The sequence below is a fragment of the Brienomyrus brachyistius genome, unplaced genomic scaffold, assembly GCF_023856365.1.
Source record: "Brienomyrus brachyistius isolate T26 unplaced genomic scaffold, BBRACH_0.4 scaffold33, whole genome shotgun sequence".
Taxonomy (NCBI): domain Eukaryota; kingdom Metazoa; phylum Chordata; class Actinopteri; order Osteoglossiformes; family Mormyridae; genus Brienomyrus; species Brienomyrus brachyistius.
Window position 1 is genome coordinate 2,707 of NW_026042308.1, and position 18,946 is coordinate 21,652.

Sequence of the window (18,946 nt, forward strand, 5' to 3'; positions counted from 1 at the left end):
TGTCAGTACAAATACAGCTGCTCTGTGACGGCCTCAGAGGTTGTCTAAGAGACAGTTATTGAGAAATTTAAAGCAGGCTTAGGCTACAAAAAGATTTCCAAAGCCTTGAACATCCCACGGAGCATTGTTCAAGCGATCATTCAGAAATGGAAGGAGTATGGCACAACTGTAAACCTACCAAGACAAGGCCGTCCACCTGAACTCACAGGCCGAACAAGGAGAGCGCTGATCAGAAATGCAGCCAAGAGGCCCATGGTGACTCTGGACGAGCTGCAGAGATCTACAGCTCAGGTGGGGGAATCTGTCCATAGGACAACTATTAGTTACAGGACAACCTGTAGCAGGACTTGTAGTCTTTCAGGCACTCGGCCCCAGATTTTTAATTACTTTGACTTTATATCTGAATCCGAATGTGGCCATTAGCAATTTCATATATATATGTATATATATTCAGGACGCTAATTGTCGCACTGCCTTTATTGTTATTTATTCTATTCTACTGCCTTTATTGGCCCTACTACTCCATTTCGTTGTGCTCATACACAATGACAGTAAAGTTTAATTTGACTTATGAAGTGAGAAGGCCATGGATAGAGAAGTTGTGCTAATGCTAACTGTGACTACGGCGGTCAGATTTATTGGACCCAGCTGATGGGTTCCACAAGTCCCCACGTGATCTGAGCCACAGGTACAGCTAAACTGTCTGACAACAAGCCAGTGAAGTCAAACAGCCTGCAGGGCCAGTCACCCCATCTGGGCGCAGGAGCCCAAAACAGAACAAAGGCTTTTGTTTTCTGACTTTGACTCACAATTGGGCAAATAGTGATAAATCAGCCTCCCCCCTGAGAGTTACCCCAAAACACATCACTCTAGTTCACTGTCTTTCACACGTTGTTCTGTTGATCATGTCCCCAAGAGGGAAGCCAGACTTTCCCAGAATGGCAGCTGCTCACTGTAACATGCATTAAGAGATTGAAAAGTACTGGTGAAAATCCTGCCTGGACACCGGCCACTGTGATAGTGTACATGAATAGGGTGAATTGAATGATATATGTGGACTTGCATGGAATATAAACTGTGAATCGTCCATCTATCCAGCAAACCCCACTATAACAGTACCACCACCGAGTCCACCCGCCTGCATCCTGAAATATCACCTGAAATATCAGGCGAAACATCAACACAAGCAGATAGCTTCCATATTAATGCAATGGGAGCAGAAACAGCTGTGGGCTGGCCCCCCATCCTGGGTTGTTCTCTGCCTCGTGCCCATTGCTTCCGGGATAGGCTCCGGACCCCCCGCGACCCAGTAAGCAGTTTGGACAATGGATGGATGGATGGATATATATATATATATATATATATATATGTATATATATATATATATATATATATATATATATTAGGCAGTCACATAAACTTTTAAAATGATCTCCATGTTGATTTAAACCTATGATATTATGTATTATGTCAAACTGTTTGCCCTTAACCGTTTCAAAATCTCTCCTAAAGTCATCCCAGTATTGGCAGTATTTTCAATATACTCATGTATTTTTTGACATGACCACTAGCTCACCTCATATAGCTAATCAGTACCTCAGTGACTTTATAAAACTAGTTTCATTAATTAATTAAGTGAGCTGGTCGTGAAATTTAACAAATACATGAAATGGCCGAGGTGAACCTGAGGAGAGGTTTAGGAACCATATTGGTGTTCATCTAGCCATCCAACAAGATATCAGTAACTTTTTGGAGAACATAAGAAATTCCTTTTAGTTTTTTTGTTTTACTCATAATTTGCACATGTTCTAATATTACATTTTCTTTTTCATACTGAGAAAATATAAATTTACTACCCAGATAAATAGCTTTAAACATTTCCTATGACTCCCTAAGACTTTTGCACAGTACTGTATATATCTCAGGATTCCTAATGAAACAGGACTTATGTGTTTTTTTCTGGTAATTGGTAATCACCTACACTACTTGATGATGATCAGGTGCTTTTCTGTTGTTGTACTAATGTGACTTATTAAGATTTTATGTTATTTATGTTTACTTAGTTAATATATGATTAATTTGATTATGTTATTATCTTTACTAAGTTACCTCAGGACCGCTGTAGGTTTTGAGTTAATAAACTGTCTGCCGTCTGCCGCCCCCTGCTGGCCAAAGCGTCGCCGCTGCGATATCAGGCTGCTGCGCTCAGTGAGCAGAGAGCGCGGATTAAGTCTGTTACTCAGTTACGTTCTGGGCAGCGCGGAACCGGGACATTAATGGGATAGAATAGGAAGCCTTTATTGTCAGTGTACAGGTAGCAAATACAATATATAGACAGAAATATAAAATATACATATAGAGGGGAGGGGAAAAGCTCCCCCACTCATCAGGCTTAGATTTCATTACATTTTATTTTATTCAGAATCAGAATTCACTCCTTTGGTACAACTGCATGCACTATGAATTTGTTTAGGCAGTTTTGGTGCATTAACAGCCAACATAGAACATAAGTCAGAGAAAAACAGTCATTTTGTATGTTTGTTCAGCTTACAGAACCCAATTATTAACGTACGTCACACTTCAGACAGAGTAAAAAGGGTTATACTGGTTATAAAGCAGAGATTTTACCTTTTTGCCACGGAGAAGCAGCGACATGTGAGACTCTGATACGGTAAAAATGATTCCTCCAGCACACAGTGAGCTATCCCAGCATGCACAGCGACACGGGGGAGTTTGGATAAACCCCAAACCCTGGATAGAGGGACTCAGTGAATGAGGAGGTGAATCTGTGCAGGGGGGTCAGTCCATCAGAGGAGACTCTGTAGAAGGACAGAGCACCAGCCCCCCAGTCCAGATACACTCCTACTCTATGGGAGCCTGAGGGCTGTATGGGTATGAGAGTCTCTTTATTATTGTGCAGGACAGAGTATCTGTCAGTATTACAGTACAGACTCCATGACTTGTCATTGTATCCAAGCCCACAGTCACTCCCTCCTTTCCTCCCGATCCCTTTATAAGTCACTGCTATCCGGCCTCTAATTCCATCCCACTCAGCCTCCCAGTAACAGCGACCAGTAAGACTCTCTCCTTGCACAGAACTTGGCTCCAGCAGTCAAATCTCTCTGGATGATCAGGATATGGCTGCTCTGCCCCCCCATGTCACCTTCCTGTCCCCCCCTGACAGAGACACTTCTCTGTTTGCTGTGTTGGGGTCCAGCGTCAGCTGGCAGGAGTCTGTAGGCAAGAGGAAGAGCCATTAATCCCATGACGAAGCCCAGCATCTCCATCATTATCACTGTCACACCTCACACACTCACTCACACAGAACTCGCTCCAATACACACATTTTATTCCCAATATACTCATGTAGCCGCCCGAGTCTGCGGCGCTCCGGCTGCCCCCTGCGCTGAGACACGCCGCGCTGAGAGACTCGCTGGGGCCGAACTGCACTTTAGCCTGCGCTCTATTATTCTGTACGATACATAAAATATAAAAAGTCAAATATGTGAAATACCTCAGGAAATGTTGGACGCCCGCGCGACGCCGGTGGGAAAACGCGCCGAAATGACGCGCGTGTTAAACTAATAGGCTTAATTACAGGTAAATAAAATTAGAAACAGCATTCATCAAACATATTAACCATAAAATTACACAACAAAGATTACCACTAAAAGTGAGTTTGTCTTTAGGTCACAATATGAATTTCTTTTAATCCACTTTGGACACACACCTCTCTCCAGCAGCGCGCCGACGCGACGCTCCCAACGCGGACGCATCTAGGCTGGTTCTCCGCAAAGCGCAGCACTCGCGTATTACACCGCGTATGCGTACATGGAAACGTTCATATTTCTCTGGTCAAGCTGTGTACTTTACACATGCGCACGTGCCCTATTTAAGTATTATTAGTAGTAATTCTGATATTCCCTGCACACGTACCACAGCCGCGAGGTCTGTGTATGTTTCCCTACGTTTTACAAATTCAGAGCGGCAGTTCACGCGGCTGCCAACTTTGATCAACTGGCTGGCGTGAGATTTTCAATTTGGGACAAGTCTGCACACATATGCATACGCATTTATATGTATGTAACAGTTCTATTACCTTGAAAATTGGCTGTAGGGTTTGCAAACTACCCCAATCCTCATCAAAATCATCTATGTTGGCGTTTAAAGACAAATTTGGAGTGCGGCAGGCGGTCGTCCGCGGAGGAGTAAAATGCATCATAAAAGTCTATACAAACACGTCCGTTTATACGCGCGCGGAGAGGTACCAGTCTGGCCGCCACGTGTTTTCTGTGTTGATTCCGGCTTCGTCTGTGCACTTACATGAGGATAACAAGACGCATGCGCGACGTGCAGTGCCACCAGAAATTGGCGTGGCAGTATGGTCACGTTTTGTCACGGAACATTGTCTTTACTAACGGTACAGATAGTATTAAAGTAGCATCTGATTTTTTTAAGAATGAGTGTCCAGAAGAGCTGTATATTTTCACAGACAAGAAAAAAATATTCCGAACACTATTGTGTCCTTCTTTGTACAGCGTCTTCAAAATTTAATGGCAGTATAAGTTTCTAAGAAAGCAGTGTCATGCGTACAAGGTACAATGAAATTCTAACCTGAAATTCTTACTTGCCTACTTTCATAAGCAGCATTATTTTTCATACAGTTCCATCCATCCATCGATTTTTCTGCCACTTATCTAATATATAACATATAATCTACTTGTGTGTGTGTGTGTGTGTGTGCGGTTATATATATCCATCCATCCATTTTCCAAACCGCTTATCCTACTAGGTCGCGGGGAGTCTGGAGCCTATCCCAGAAGCAATGGGCACGAGGCAGGGAACAACCCAGGACGGGGGGGCCAGCCTATCACAGGGCACACTCACACACCAGTGACTCTCACACCAGTCACTCACACATGCACACCTACTGAATAGGCAATTTAGTAACTCCAATTAGCCTCAGCATATTTTTGGACTGTGGGGGGAAACTGGAGTACCCGGAGGAAACCCCACGACGACATGGGGAGAACATGCAAACTCCACACACATGTAACCCAGGCGGAGACTCGAACCCAGGTCCCAGCGGTGTGAGGCAACAGTGCTAACCACTGCACCACCATGCCATCCTTAATTTTTAATTAAGAATTAAAAATGAGTTTATTGGGTCCTAATTTGGTACTAAACACCTGTTTTGTTTTATAGAGAGTCCACCCCACAGCCTGCCAGACACATTCAGTAAACTGATTATGTTATTAATGATCGTATTGTGCTAATTTTGCTCAGTAAGCAATGTGCAAAATTAACTAATGTGCAAAGCTAATTAATGTCTATCATTATTTGAGATTGTTATGTTTATTACTTATTGCTGCTCACAATGATCAGCCTGATATTTTGACCAAGCAATGGACACAAATAAAATAGTGAGTTTAATATTGATTCTACAACAGCTATTAATAAAAGTGAGTTTGTCTTTAGATCACAATATGAACGTCTTTTAATCCACATTGGACACACACCTCTCTCCAGCAGCGCACCAACGCGACGCTCCCAACGCGGACACATCTAGGCTGGTATATAATGTAGTATATATTATATATAATCTCTCAGGTTATATATAATATATAATCTCTGGGTCTGCCCCCAGGCCTCCTCCTGGTTGGACATGCCTTGAAACACCTCCCCAGGGCGCCGTCCAAGAGGTATCCTAGAACTATCAACTGACTCCTTTCAATGCGGAGAAGCAGCGACTCTACTTTGAGCCCGGATGTCTGAGCTCCTCACCCTCTCTAAGGCTGAGCCCAGACACCCTGCTGAGGAAACTCATTTCTGCTGCTTGTACAGTATTCACAATCTCATTTATTCGGACATCACCCAGAGCTCATAACCATAAGTGAGGGTAGGAACGTAGATCAACTGGTAAATTAAAAGCTTCACCTTCCAGCTCAGTTCCCGCTTTTTCCAAATTGCTGCACCGTGAACAAACCCCCGAGATCAAAGTCAAATTGAACTTTATTGTCATCTCCACCATATATAAGTATACAGAGAGATGAAATGGCGAAGCTCAGGGCCCACAGTGTAAGCATAAACTTAGTCCAATATAGAGAACAAGACAAGACAATGTGCAAAGGACTTACAGGACAGTGCAACTGAGGAAGAGGAGTAGATTGTGCAATATACAGTAATGTGCAATACCGGACAATGTGCAATATTGTTAGAACTATATTAAATATATGATGTTTTTTCTGCAGTCAGTTAGACCTGAATTCACCATCATGTACGCTGTAACAGCCTGAGTTCACGGTGTAAACAGTGTATGATAATAGTAGTAACAGCAGTAACACGTCTAACATTTCTAACAGCTGAAAATAGGAATAGAAGCAGAATAATGGGGCAGACAGAGAATAATGGGGATTCTTATTATTGCCCCCATGTCAGAGTGACAAAGTGTTAAGTGTAGTGCAGTGCTTAAGGGTCAGTCTGTGGCCTTTAGCTGTGGGTTACGGGGGGGTTGAGGCAGTGAGGAGGCAGAGTGAGGGATCCTGGGAGGCAGCATGGTGTTGAGGAGCCTGACAGCCTGGGGGTAAAAACTGCCACGCAGCCTGGCAGACCCGGCTCTGATGCTGCAGTATCTTCTCTCAGGTGGCTGGAGTGTGAAATGACCATGTGAGGGATGTGATGGGTCCTGCACAATGCTGCAGGCCTTGCGGACACTGCGTTTGCAAAAAGCGGCTTGTAGGGAAGGGAGAGGCATCCCATAATATTCTCTGCTGTTTTCACTGCTCTCTGCAGGAATTTGTGGTCAGATTTGTTGCAGCTGCCACACCAGATGGTAATGCAGTTAGTCAGAACACTGCTGATGGTGCCTCTATAGAACATGGTGAGGATGGGAGGGGAAGGTTTGCTTATTTTAGCGCCTCAGGAAGTTTATTCTTTGCTGGGCTTTCTTGAATAAGGAGCTGGTGTTATTTGTCCATGTAAATTCCTCAGTTATGTCCACACCGAGGAACTTGGTTCTCCTTACAATCTCCACAGCAGTACCATTGATGCTGAGTGGGGTGTGGGCAGGACGTGTCCTTCTGAAGTCCACAATCATCTCTTTTGCCTTGTCAGCGTTGACAGATAGATTGTAGTCTCTGCACCTTGTGGACAGACTTTCCACCTCTTCTCTGTATGCTGATTCATCTTCTCTATTTATCAGTCCCACCACAGTTGTATCATCCACAAACTTGATGATGATGGTGTTGGACGTGTTGCAGCCCATACATACTGACTGGGGCGTCTCTGTCAGGAAGTCCAAGATCCAGCTGCAGAGAGTGGTGTTCAAGCTTAACCCCCTCAGTTTTTGAGGGACATGTTGAAGGTAGAGCTGAAGTCTATGAATAACATCCTGACATCTGTGACTCTCTTACCCAGATGTGTCAGGGAAAGGTGACGGGCAGAGGCTACGGTGTCCTCAGTAGACCTGTTGGACCGGTATGCAGATCAGAGAGGGTCTAGAGAGGTGGGAAGATTAGTCTTTATGTATTACTGCCATGACCAGCCTTTCCAAGCACTTCATGATGATTGACATGAGTGCTACTGGGCAGTAGTCATTCAGGCCTGTCACTGATGGCTTCTACAGCACTGGGATGATGGCGGTTAATTTGAAGCATGCTGGGACAGACCACTGGCTTAAAGAGGTGCATTCTGTGAGGACACCAGCCATGTGGTCAGTGCATTCTCTCAGCACTCAGCCAAGTATGTTGTCAGCTCCTGCTGCCTTGCGTGGGTTGACTCTGGATAGAGTACTTCTCACATCAGCTGTGGTCAGACAAAGTAGCTTCTCACTTGGGGGGTGGGGGGGGGGGGGGGCGGTGTCGGCTTATTCTGTACAAAACAGTTGTTTAGCTCATCTGGAAGGGAGACATCACCGCCATTGATGTGTAGGATGGGCTCGTAGATCGTGATTGGCTGAATTCCCTGCCATATACGGCGTGTGTCTTTGATGCATTTAAAGTGTACATTGATCCTCTGTGCATGTGCCTGATTGGCTATCCTCATAGCTCGGGACAGGTTGTCTGTGGGCGTCCTGAGGGCAGCCTTGTCTTTAGATCTGAAAGCTGCATTTCTGATTCTTAGCTATGTGAGCACTTCCCTCATCATCCAGGGCCTTTGGTCGGCTCTCGTGGTCATCGATCACAGAGTTTATATACTCCTCCAGGTTGATGGCGTCACCATTTATAGCAGCCTCCTTAAAAATGTCCCAGTCAGTAGATCCAAAGCAGCCTTGGAGAGCTGAGACGGCACCAGCTGGCCACACTCTGACTGACTGGTTTGTTGTGCTTCAGCAGGGATTTATACACAGGAACCATGATCACAGTGACATGGTCTGAGTAGCCGAGGTGGGGGGGGGGGGGGCCTTGTAGGCCTCACAAACGTTTGTGTAAACATTGTCCAGACAGATTCTCCCTCTAGCTGGGATGTTCATATATTGGAAGAATTTGGGGAAAACTGGCTTCAGATTTGCCTGATTGAAGTCTCCAGCAATGATGAAAAAAGCAATTTTTTTAATTTTAACTTTTTTTTTTTTTTTTTTTTTTAAGCAATTTATTGCTGCACACATCTCAGTTAAACCAACTGGGACGTCACAAAGTTCACGATCCACATCAGTTATTCCCGTGATGTTTGAGAAGAAATCAAAAATTTTGGATCAAGACTCCTGACATACAAATTATTAAAGAACTCAGTGCAGAATTTGGCTATTTTCTTGATGTCATCTGCAGCATTTCCATAAATCCTCGCCCGCATAATGCAGTTGTTCCTGACTTGCTGACTTTCCAGCCTAAAGAAATAGGCTGAGTTCTGCTCACCTTGTTCAAGCCATTTTTGCCACAATCTAACAAAGGCTCCTTCTGCCTTATGTTTATATATAATCATACAATTTATTCTGTAAGGCACCTCCTACATTATTTTCTGTATCAGTAAGACGACTGACTGGTTTGCAGGTTAAAGCAGTAAATCTCATTTATAATTTTGTTTTCTTCATCTCTTCCGATTCGAGCCAAGTCACTACTAAACCTTCTGACAAATTTTGCTACATCATATTATTATTGCAATACTTTTTTCTGTATTGGGTCTGTTCCAGTGTAAGTCAGTTAATTATTCTATATTTAAAATAGCTACTTTTTTTCTCAAGATTGAACTGTTTAATATCCAGTTTGAAAATATTTTATATCCAGTAGACGATGACAAAGATTGCATGTTCTCCCCATGTCGTCGTGGGGTTTCCTCCGGGTACTCCAGTTTGCCCCCACAGTCCAAAGACATGCTGAGGCTAATTAGAGTTGCTAAATTGCCCATAGGTGTGCATGTGTGAGTGACTGGTGTGTGAGTGTGCCCTGCGATGGGCTGGCCCCCCATCCTGGGTTGTTCCCTGCCTCGTGCCCATCACTTCTGGGATAGGCTCCGGACCCCCCGCGACCCAAGCGGTTTGGAAAATGGATGGATAGATGGATAGACGATGACAATATGGATATATGGATGTCAATGGCTCGGTGGTCAGAAAATGGTGAAGCTATAATGTTTGTTTAAATATTTCCTAATTCATTAGAAATAAGCCAAAAATCAGTTTGTGACTGATTTGAAAAGGTCCAACACATTTGGTTGGAAAATCTCTTGTTTAATCTCTTCCATCATTTTTTCTTCTTTCAGAGCCTATCATGACTATGTATAGTTATTGCAGTCACTGGATGATAAATCCAGACAGTAGTAAATCTGCATATAGTTCACACTACACGGTAAACAAAACAAGTCGGCTTGCAGCTCTAATCAAAGCGTGTTCTTCAGAGCGCCATCTTGACTCCCTCCTCCTTCTACATTTAATGCCACAACCACATGCTCACAAGTGAGACTGGAAACGAAGGAACCGACCAAGATGGTTTTCTCGCACTGCCCCCTGGTGGACATGACCTTCAATCCTCCAGATAGATGTAAACTACGCACGCAAGTGTAGTCGTGTCGTGTGAAGTCATGGCCCTAGAGCACAGACTTAGGAGATGTTCAGTGTCACAGCCAGTTTGGGTAAGACTGCAGGTGCCGTCTTAGGACAATATTAAACAATCTGAAAAAAGTACACTCAGCGAATGCACAAAAAGAGCAAACGTGAAGGAAGGACTTCAGGGGGAACAAAGTGCATCAAAGCCCACAGCTACTCTCTCTCTCATCTGACTCCAGTTGTGTGTCACCTACACACTGGGTCAGACAATGTGTTTTATACATTAAACTGATCTTTACTGAATATCAAGCCTTTGGTTGGAAAACCTTTATTAATGACTGATTGTATTATCAGGATAAACCTTGATTTTTATGCGTTAAACTGAAATGGGGTCAAATGAAAACTATGCAGCAGCCCTGATCAAACCAGCTACTCCTACCTGCCCTTTATCAGTGAGACTAGAGCACTTAGGGAAGGAGGTGGAGCAGCCGCCTTATTTAATGGGTTTGAATTATTTTTACAAGTCAGGCACTACTTTCTGTCAGAAGGGTAATTATGAATCTGAATGAACAGAAATTACATGTGGAGTTCCTCAAGGGTCCGTTATTGGCAGTGGGCAGTGGTGGCTTAATGGTTGTTGGATTGAATCCCCGACCAGCAAGGCACCGCTGAGGGACCCTAAGCAAAACACTGCTCTCTGGGCACTGAATTAGCTGCCCCTTGCTATGTCACGATGTCACATATGGGTTAAATGCAGAGGACACATTTCGGTGTTGTGCACTGTGTGCTGTGGTGTGTCAACACTGACCATCAATTAGAATTATAATCCTCACTGAGCCTCTTTGTTCAACATCTACATGCTTCCATTTGCTCAGATTACGGAACATTATAAAATCTCTGGAACACTTAAGGCCATGTTGTTAGTAATTAAATAAAAATTCACAACAAATAATAATCCATTGTTATGCATTATAATCATGGCTTTAAATATTTATCAAAAGGCATAACACATTATAGGCATGCTTATTATGCATAATGAATGATGTATGAAGCTTTCATCTTTAGTGCACTATAAATACCTTCATAATGCATTATAATGATCGGTATAAGCATTAAGGATGCTTTGTATTGCATTATGAAGGTATCTATAGTGCCTTATAGTTGAGTGTGTCATAAAGCATTCATAAAGCGTTATAATGGTGGATATAATGTGTTATGCTTTTTTATAAATATTTATAGCTGTGTTTATAATGCTTTATGAGTGCAGTATAATTAAGCAATAACATATAAGAAGATACTCCGGTATATCATGGCTGTGATTCAGTCAAAGGCACAAAGCTACAGGCCACCACAAAAAATAAAAAAAATAGTTCTCATAACATCAGTGCAACTGGGAGGGGCCATCGTGTCCAAACCGTCCGCATACCTGGATAATTCAGTCAATAACCAATGTAGTTTTGTCTAATATTTTCGGTGCCAGCAGTAAAACAAGTAGCCAGCTTATTATCGGAGTAACTTTGCATTGTAAATGAAAACCATGCCACAGGTCTGATAAATAAAATATTATGGCACTTGAGTGGCGAAGAGATCATGAGGCAGATTGCAAAGTTCAGTTATTGGCATCTTTAATAGTGCGACTGTTAAAAGGACAGTTGGCAGCTTATAAAACTTATTCTGGAACAGAAAAGAATAAATCCAACAAAACGGAATACATATGAACCTTTACTCTCACTGTCACCTATGTTCATTTTCTAAACTGGTGGAAACACAGGCAGGTTCTGAAAAGGCATCAAGTGACAACCAGCCCAGCACCGGCTCCATGTTGGTGGAAATGAGGCATCAGTACAGTGTTCCCAGGTCCAGCCCAAGGTCTGCTTAAGATCCACCCAACGGAAGCTGAAACCAGCCCAATAAGAGAGAGAGAGAAGGATTTCTCTCTAAACCAGATACGGAAAAGCTTGTTCATGTGTTTATTTCCAGCAGGCTAGACTATTGAAATGGTGTCTTTGCAGGTCTTGGTAATAAATCAGTCAGACAGCTGCAGCTCATCCAGAATGCTGCCACCAGAGTCCTCACTAACACCAAGGAAGTGGAGCATATCACACAGCTCCTTAATCACTGCACTGGCTTCCTGAGCATCACAGGATTAATAATTAAATATTACTTGTGTACAAGGCACTAAATGGCACTAACTTCCTTGAACCTTGTGAAGCATCCAGACCCCTGAAAGTTTACTCAGTGTCCCAGAATGAAGACCAAACAGGCTGAAGCAGCTTTTAGTGTCTATGCTCCCTGTCTGTGGAACAAGCTTCCTGAAGACCTGAGGTCTGCTAACACTGTCAGCTCATTATAATCAGGGCTTAAAACGTTTTTGTTGCTGCTTTGTTTCAATAAATTAAATTAGCAGGAGTTTAGTCATACGCTGCCTCTACAATCTCACTTCTTTTTAGTTAACTGTTTATTTGTGTTTTGGGCTTTTAGACTTTTTAAAATTGTTTTTTAAATTGACAATGAACGTGTTTGTAAGTCCCACACCAAAGTTCCGAAGTATCGAAAAAGTACCACAGCTGCAATGATGCTTTTGGTACTGGAACTTCTGGTATTGGTACTCGACTGGAAGTTAATGGAAAAGGGAAAGAACCAAAAGTACCAAACCTGGTGCAGTGGAAAAGCACCCTGAATAAACTTGCCTTACTTAGCAATTGGATTTAAAGTCCACTGAGATAAAAAGCTCATGTAAATGTGAAAGACCAGGAGGCAGCGGGAGAGAGAAAGAGAAGCTCCACTAGCAGTAGAAAATGAAACACAATAAAACACAATAAAACACACTCCACCTCATACAGGGAGAGAGAAGCGAGTGTGTGAACAGACTCACAGTGTAAGAATTCTGCTCTGGTCCTGGGCACTAATACCGGTAGGACGGTGTCTTTGGTAATGAAGGGGGGCTAGGCCGCGTGCTAACCTTTGTCACACTGAGAATGGGGAACTAACTGGAACTGGAACATAGGCAGGACAAAAAGGGGGGCTCCGGCCCTCCTCGAAGTGCAAGTAAATTTAGAAAAGCAGAAGGTACATTGACAGGGTCGCGGTGACATTAAGCTTACGCTTGACATGCGGGGACATAACAAGGGAGGGGGTCGCTGACGCTGCTTAATTGCAACATAATAAGACAAGGTAAAAGGGAACGGGTGTGGGGACTAACGCCAGTAATTTCAAAACAACACTTGTATGTTACGCCAACTGGAAAAATACCAACAAGAACAGTAAACGCCCTGTTTGGGTTATAAAAACCAGACCCTGACAAGAGATATTGAGCTACTCTTGGTATGTACTGTTTTGTGCATCTAAGTGTGCTCCCGGATTGCAATCTGTGACGTCATTAAAGAGAGCTGACTTGCAACCAACCTTCGCCTCAGACTGCATCCTTCCCTCATCAACGGACTCGGTGGAGTCTAACTCCAACAATTTGGGGGCTCGTCCGGGATGAGGAGGAGGTTGTGCTAATTAGAACCAGAGACGAGGTCTTGCGGACGCGGACAGCCACGGGGCCCAGAGAAAAAAGGTAGGCAGAGCCTGTTTTATCAAACTCTGCATATTGGCTATTCCTAAAAAGTGGCTGGAAGTGTCTCAGGATCTGTCAACCAATATTGGGGCGAGGGTTTGTTGGGGGTGTAGCTCAGAAGGGTCTGGGACCCCTGAGAATAGTATCGTTGTGGAAAGGTCTGGGACCTTTGAGTAAAGGAGTGTTGTTGAAGGGTCTGGGACCCCTGAGAATAGTATCGTTGTGGAAAGGTCTGGGACCTTTGAGTAAAGGAGTGTTGTTGAAGGGTCTGGGACCCCTGAGAATAGTATCGTTGTGGAAGGGTCTGGGACCCCTGAGAAGAGTATCGTTGTGGAGAGGTCTGGGACCTTTGAGTAAAGTAGTGTTGTAGAGGGGTCTGGGACCCGTGAGAATAGTATTGTTGTAGAAGGGTCTGGGACCCAGGAGGAAAGCACCGGTGTGGAAGGGTCGGGGACCCTGGAGGAGAGAAGGGAGAAGTACTGTTGAGGAGGGTCTGGGACCCATGAGGAAAGCGCTGTGATAGAAGGTCTGGGACCTGGGAGCCTTCGCAGGGGGTCAGGGACCCTGTAAAACAGAGGGCTCTCAGATGTGACGGTGGGTCAGGGACCCCCGCACAGAACCTATTGGCAAGGGTCTGGGACCCGTCCGTGGATTGGCACCCCACCTACTGCTGGCAGGTAGTAGGACAGCTGGGCCTGAGCCGCCCGGGGATATAGGACCCCCAAGCAGCTCGTTTGGCTGGAGGAGTCAGGTTCATCCTCCCGAAAACGGGTCATTGTAGGCCCGAGGTATAGAGTCCTCGAAGCTACCCTTGTAAATAAAGTGTATTTAGTGCAAGTTGGTGACTGGGGGTTGGTGGGGAACTGGTGTGAGATAAGGTGTACATAGAGCCATTTATTCTTTGTATTTACAATTGATTACTTACTGTTTACTGTTTACCGTTGTCCGTGGCTTGATAATTGTGTGTGTTTATGTTTTGGTGGTGTTTATTGGTGGGGCACTCAGTGACAACGAAAAGGTGTACTAAGTGTGGATAGGTCGACTAAGGTAAAATATGGATCACGAATTTGATAGAGAATTGGATGACGGAGGCTGGGGTCCACCAGTACGCGGGCGGTGGAAGCCTCTGTCTGAACAAATGCAGGTGCTAAAAATAGCAGTGGGTAAAGCAGCACAGGAAAAGGGCCGAGAGAGAGAGACGGCAGATGCGTGGAAGCGTATGGGTAGTGCAGTGAAATGTGCAGGATACAAACCGGAGGATAGGCAATCATTAGGAGCACTTTTATGGCGTAAGGAAAAGGAGCATAGCGGCCTGAAAGATGAGGCAGGACGCGAGCTAGAGAAAGCAAGGGGGTTACAACAGGGAAAGTGGAGAAAAGAGGGAGAGAAACAGGAGCAGGAGAGCGTGGGCTCGCCTAGCCATTTTCTGGCAGGGTGTCGATCACCTGCATAGGGAAAGTGGAGATAACAATAACTGTGACCCAGCCCCAGCTGGGCAGGGGTCTGGGAAAGGCGACAAGCAACCCCCGGCGTACACCAGCCGTGGGGGTTTTCCCACCGCTCCCCCTGCGCACATGTATCCAGTAATACATGTTACTGGTGGAACGGTTCAGGTTCAAACGAAGGGAGAAGGGAGCCTCCTAGGTGGGGATTGCTGTAGTGGGGAGGAAAAGGATTCAGATTGTGAAACCTCTAGGGAATCCGAGGGAGAGAGTAAGGGAACCCCTGGAAAAGGTATAACTAAACCAGCGTTTCAGGAAAGGGTGATTAGAGAGCAAAAGGAGGAGGCGGCCCAGGGTAATCGGGGCAGCCTCACCCCTCTCCGCGAACGGAGCCGTCTCCAGAGAGGGGAAGTGGAGATTATCGGTGAATTGTCGGGGTATTGTGAGGAAGATGAGGATGAGAAAGTGTTGATAGATTTGGAAGGTGAGCAAGGTGAGGGACCAGAGCAAGGTAAAAGGGAGTCAGGGAGAATGACCCTCAGGTCCCGCACCCTGAAGCAGCAAACAAACCTGAAGCCTAAGCAGTTCCCCTTAAGAAGGGGGGCTTCAGAAGGACCTGAGAGATACAAGCCGTTCTCCTTAGGAGACGTGCAGGCGCTAGCGGATGAGATGCCTCCCCCTGCAGACGGGGGAGGTCACTGGATGGATAAACTAGACCAGCTGACGCAGGGAACAAAGTTGGCCTTGGGTGATTTCAGAGCAGTGGCTGCGAGGTGCCTAACTAAACACTCTCTGCAGAAAATAGAGGAAATGGCAAGGACACTCACTCGCGGTGATAGTGTGACTCTAACAGACGTAGTGATGGACTTGGGTGAAGCCATGCGGGAGATGTTCCCCGCCCCGAGCGGGGCCAGCATTCCAAAATTTACTTGGGACCCTAAAATACACCCCAGAGAATATTTGAACAAATGTACGGAGGATTGGACTGGGAGAATAGGGTGTCACCCTGGGCAGGCTGGGGTTCAGCAGGAGTGGTTCAGGCGGGCGGTCATGGAGTGTGTCTCGGAGGAGGTTAAGGCAGTTATTTTGGCTACTCCTGATCTCCCAGGAGCTGATTTACCCGTGCAGGATAGACAGGTGTTGCATCATCTCCAGAGAGCGAGGGATGAGGTCACAAAAGAGGAAGGTAATCTGAAAAATTTACAGACACAGTTGTTGAAACTGCAGGTGAGAGAAGCGAGACAAAAAGTACAGGCTCACAAAAAGAAAGGGCAGGGGAGACAGATGGTGGCAGGAGCACCACAGCCCCTGTTCGGCTTATGGGTCGGACAAACCCCCAACTACAGCAATCAGGGTTGGGGTCCCCAGCTATGGGGAAGAGGCCGTGGGGGCCGAGGCCGGGGAGCCGGGAACCGGGGGCGAGGCCGGGGCAGGTCGCAAAGGTGGCCACCGCAGGGAACCTGTTACAGGTGTGGTAGGGCTGGCCACTGGGTCAGAGAGTGCCCAACAGGACGGGTCCCTCCCAGGGGACCCCCAGCAGGACAAGCGACCGCACCCAACCCACAGGCTGTTCCGGGAGGAGGACAGTATCTCATCCTCACTGGATCCGAGGACTGGGACTGGGAGACTCCTCCATGTGACGGTGTCCACGGGTGGCCCGGGACGCGGGGGAGGCAGACCCCATGCTGTCCCTAATGGTCATGGACAAAGAACTGCCGTTCTTGGTGGACACAGGGGCCACATATTCGACTTTGAATGTGATGCCTAACCAACAACATCTTTCCACCACTACAGTGACCGTTGTGGGCTTCTCCGGGGAAGAGCAGAAACTGCCAGTGACTAAGCCTGTGAGAGTGCGGTTGGGGGGACAGACCTTTCTACACCCGTTTGTGGTCTCCGCTGCAGTGCCTGTGAACCTTCTGGGGCGGGACATGCTGGTGAAGCTGGGGGCTTCAATTCTGTGTAATGCTGATGGTTTGGTTGTCACCCTCCCCGAAGGGACCCGCCTGCCATGTGACGGAGCGACAGGCGGCACCGGGCAGTGGCTGATGCAACCTGTGTCACAACACCCGGTGGCTGACATCTACTGGGGCCTCCTGCAGCCTAGCCCGGCGGGTATCCTGGCGGTGTACTCCGCGTGGCGCTCCTGGATCTCCCTCCTGGAACCCTACGTTCCTCCGCCCGACCCCCCACATGTGACACTGTTTTATGACCATAATTCCACAGAATGGTATGGGGACCTGTTTTCTGAGCAACTGGAAGGCCACGAGTGGCAAGTTGCTTCCCAAAACATTTATGTAGGTCCCGAGGGGGTGGCCTCAGCAGTCCACCTGTCTCCTGAGCAACTGCCCTGGTACAGGATGGGAGAGGAGACGGTGCCACACGTCTCTCTCGCCCTACATCCTAAGCATCAGGCTAAAGATTTAGGCCCAATGGTGAAAAGAGCCATTTCGGCTACGGACTGGGTTCTCACCCAGATCCCTCAAATCTCGTACTCCCCCTCCTGCAGTTCCTACTGTATTCAAACTAAGGTGACAGACACAGCCAGGTTACAGCATGAACAATTGTCTAGGGACCATGGTAGGGAAAAAAATGGATCATCCCGGTGCAGCAGCACTACTGGCTTCTCTGCCAGACTCACTGTGGTCCACCAGCCCCACTGATGTTGGTTTGGTGGACTGCACGCCCGTCGACTTCCTATTGCGCCCTACGGCAGGACCCCTTTGGGTCAGGCAATACCAACACAAACCAGCTGCAGAGGAAGGGATAGCAGAGACTGTAGCCGGTCTCTTACGGGCGGGTGTATTAGAAGGGTCCACCTCTCAGTGGAATACTCCTATACTCCCAGTAGAGAAGGCAGGAACAGGCAAGTATCGTATGGCGCACGACTTGCTCGCTATCAATGAGCTGCTGCTGACTCCCACTGTTCCGGTTCCTAATCCCTACGTCGCTCTCACCAATCTTACGCCGTCCCAAACATGGTTCACTTGCATTGATCTGGCTAATGCTTTCTTTTCTTTACCACTAGCACCCCACTGCAGGGACGTATTCTCGTTCACGTACAGGGGATGCCAGTTCAGGTACACGCGACTCCCACAGGGATTTGCTCTGTCTCCTGGGATTTTCAACCAGGTGTTGAAGCAGTCGTTGCAGGGCTGCCATCTCCCTGATGGGGTCACCCTCGTCCAGTACGTCGATGACTTGCTTATCGCGGCCCCGACAGCGGAGGCGGCACTCGAGGCAACGCGGTCAGTGCTCCTCTGGCTGGCAGAAAAAGGATTTAAGGTCAGTAAGGATAAGATACAGGTGGCCCGGACGGTGGTGTCCTTCCTGGGGAGGGTCCTGTCAGGTAAGGGAACAGGGCTCTCTCCGGCCCATCGGTCAGCCATCCTGAGTCACCCTAAACCAATTATTGTGAAGGACATGTTGTCCTTTTTGGGACTGACCGGATACAGCCAAACTTACATTGCAGATTACACAGGTCTGACGCAACCACTGAGGGCTCTGGTGCGGCCACATGGCCTGCGGAGCCTCAGCGCCACTCTGACGTGGGATCAACCTGCAGAGGAGGCTTTCATCACTCTCAAGCAGAGGTTGGCCCAAGCAGCTGATTTGGCGTTACCTGATTATTCTCTCCCGTTTCATTTAGATGTTTCTGAAACTGGAGACGTCGTGAACGCCGTCTTGTTTCAGAAAAAGGGGGGAGAGAGGAAGGTATTGATGTATATTAGCACCAAACTCGACACCACAGAACAGCGACATCCGTCATGCACCAGACATGTGGCAGGAGTGGCAAAAGCCGCGCAGAAAACAGCACACATTGTGATGGGCCATGCCCTACACATCCTGACCACGCACAGTGTGGTGGCCTATGTGAACTCACAAACGTTCACAATGACGTCTCTAAGACAGCAGAGGCTCAGCAAAATTTTAGAGGCACCACATTTAACTTTTGTCCATGAGGGC

The 18,946-nt window shown here is 46.6% G+C and overlaps 1 protein-coding gene across 2 annotated transcripts in view; it reads right to left on the reverse strand.

The window, feature by feature from the left end:
* Positions 1 to 2,277: 2,277 nt before the first annotated feature.
* LOC125721468 (NLR family CARD domain-containing protein 3-like) overlaps positions 2,278 to 18,946 on the reverse strand; it is a 181,028-nt gene continuing 164,359 nt past the window's right edge. Inside the window, exon 10 of one of the 2 annotated variants that reach the window (XM_048997403.1) lies at positions 2,278 to 3,234. In XM_048997403.1, coding sequence (XP_048853360.1) covers positions 3,131 to 3,234 — 104 coding nt within the window. In that variant the 3' untranslated portion in view covers positions 2,278 to 3,130. The remainder of the gene's footprint in view (positions 3,235 to 18,946) is intronic. The other variant, XM_048997402.1, reaches the window with a different exon arrangement.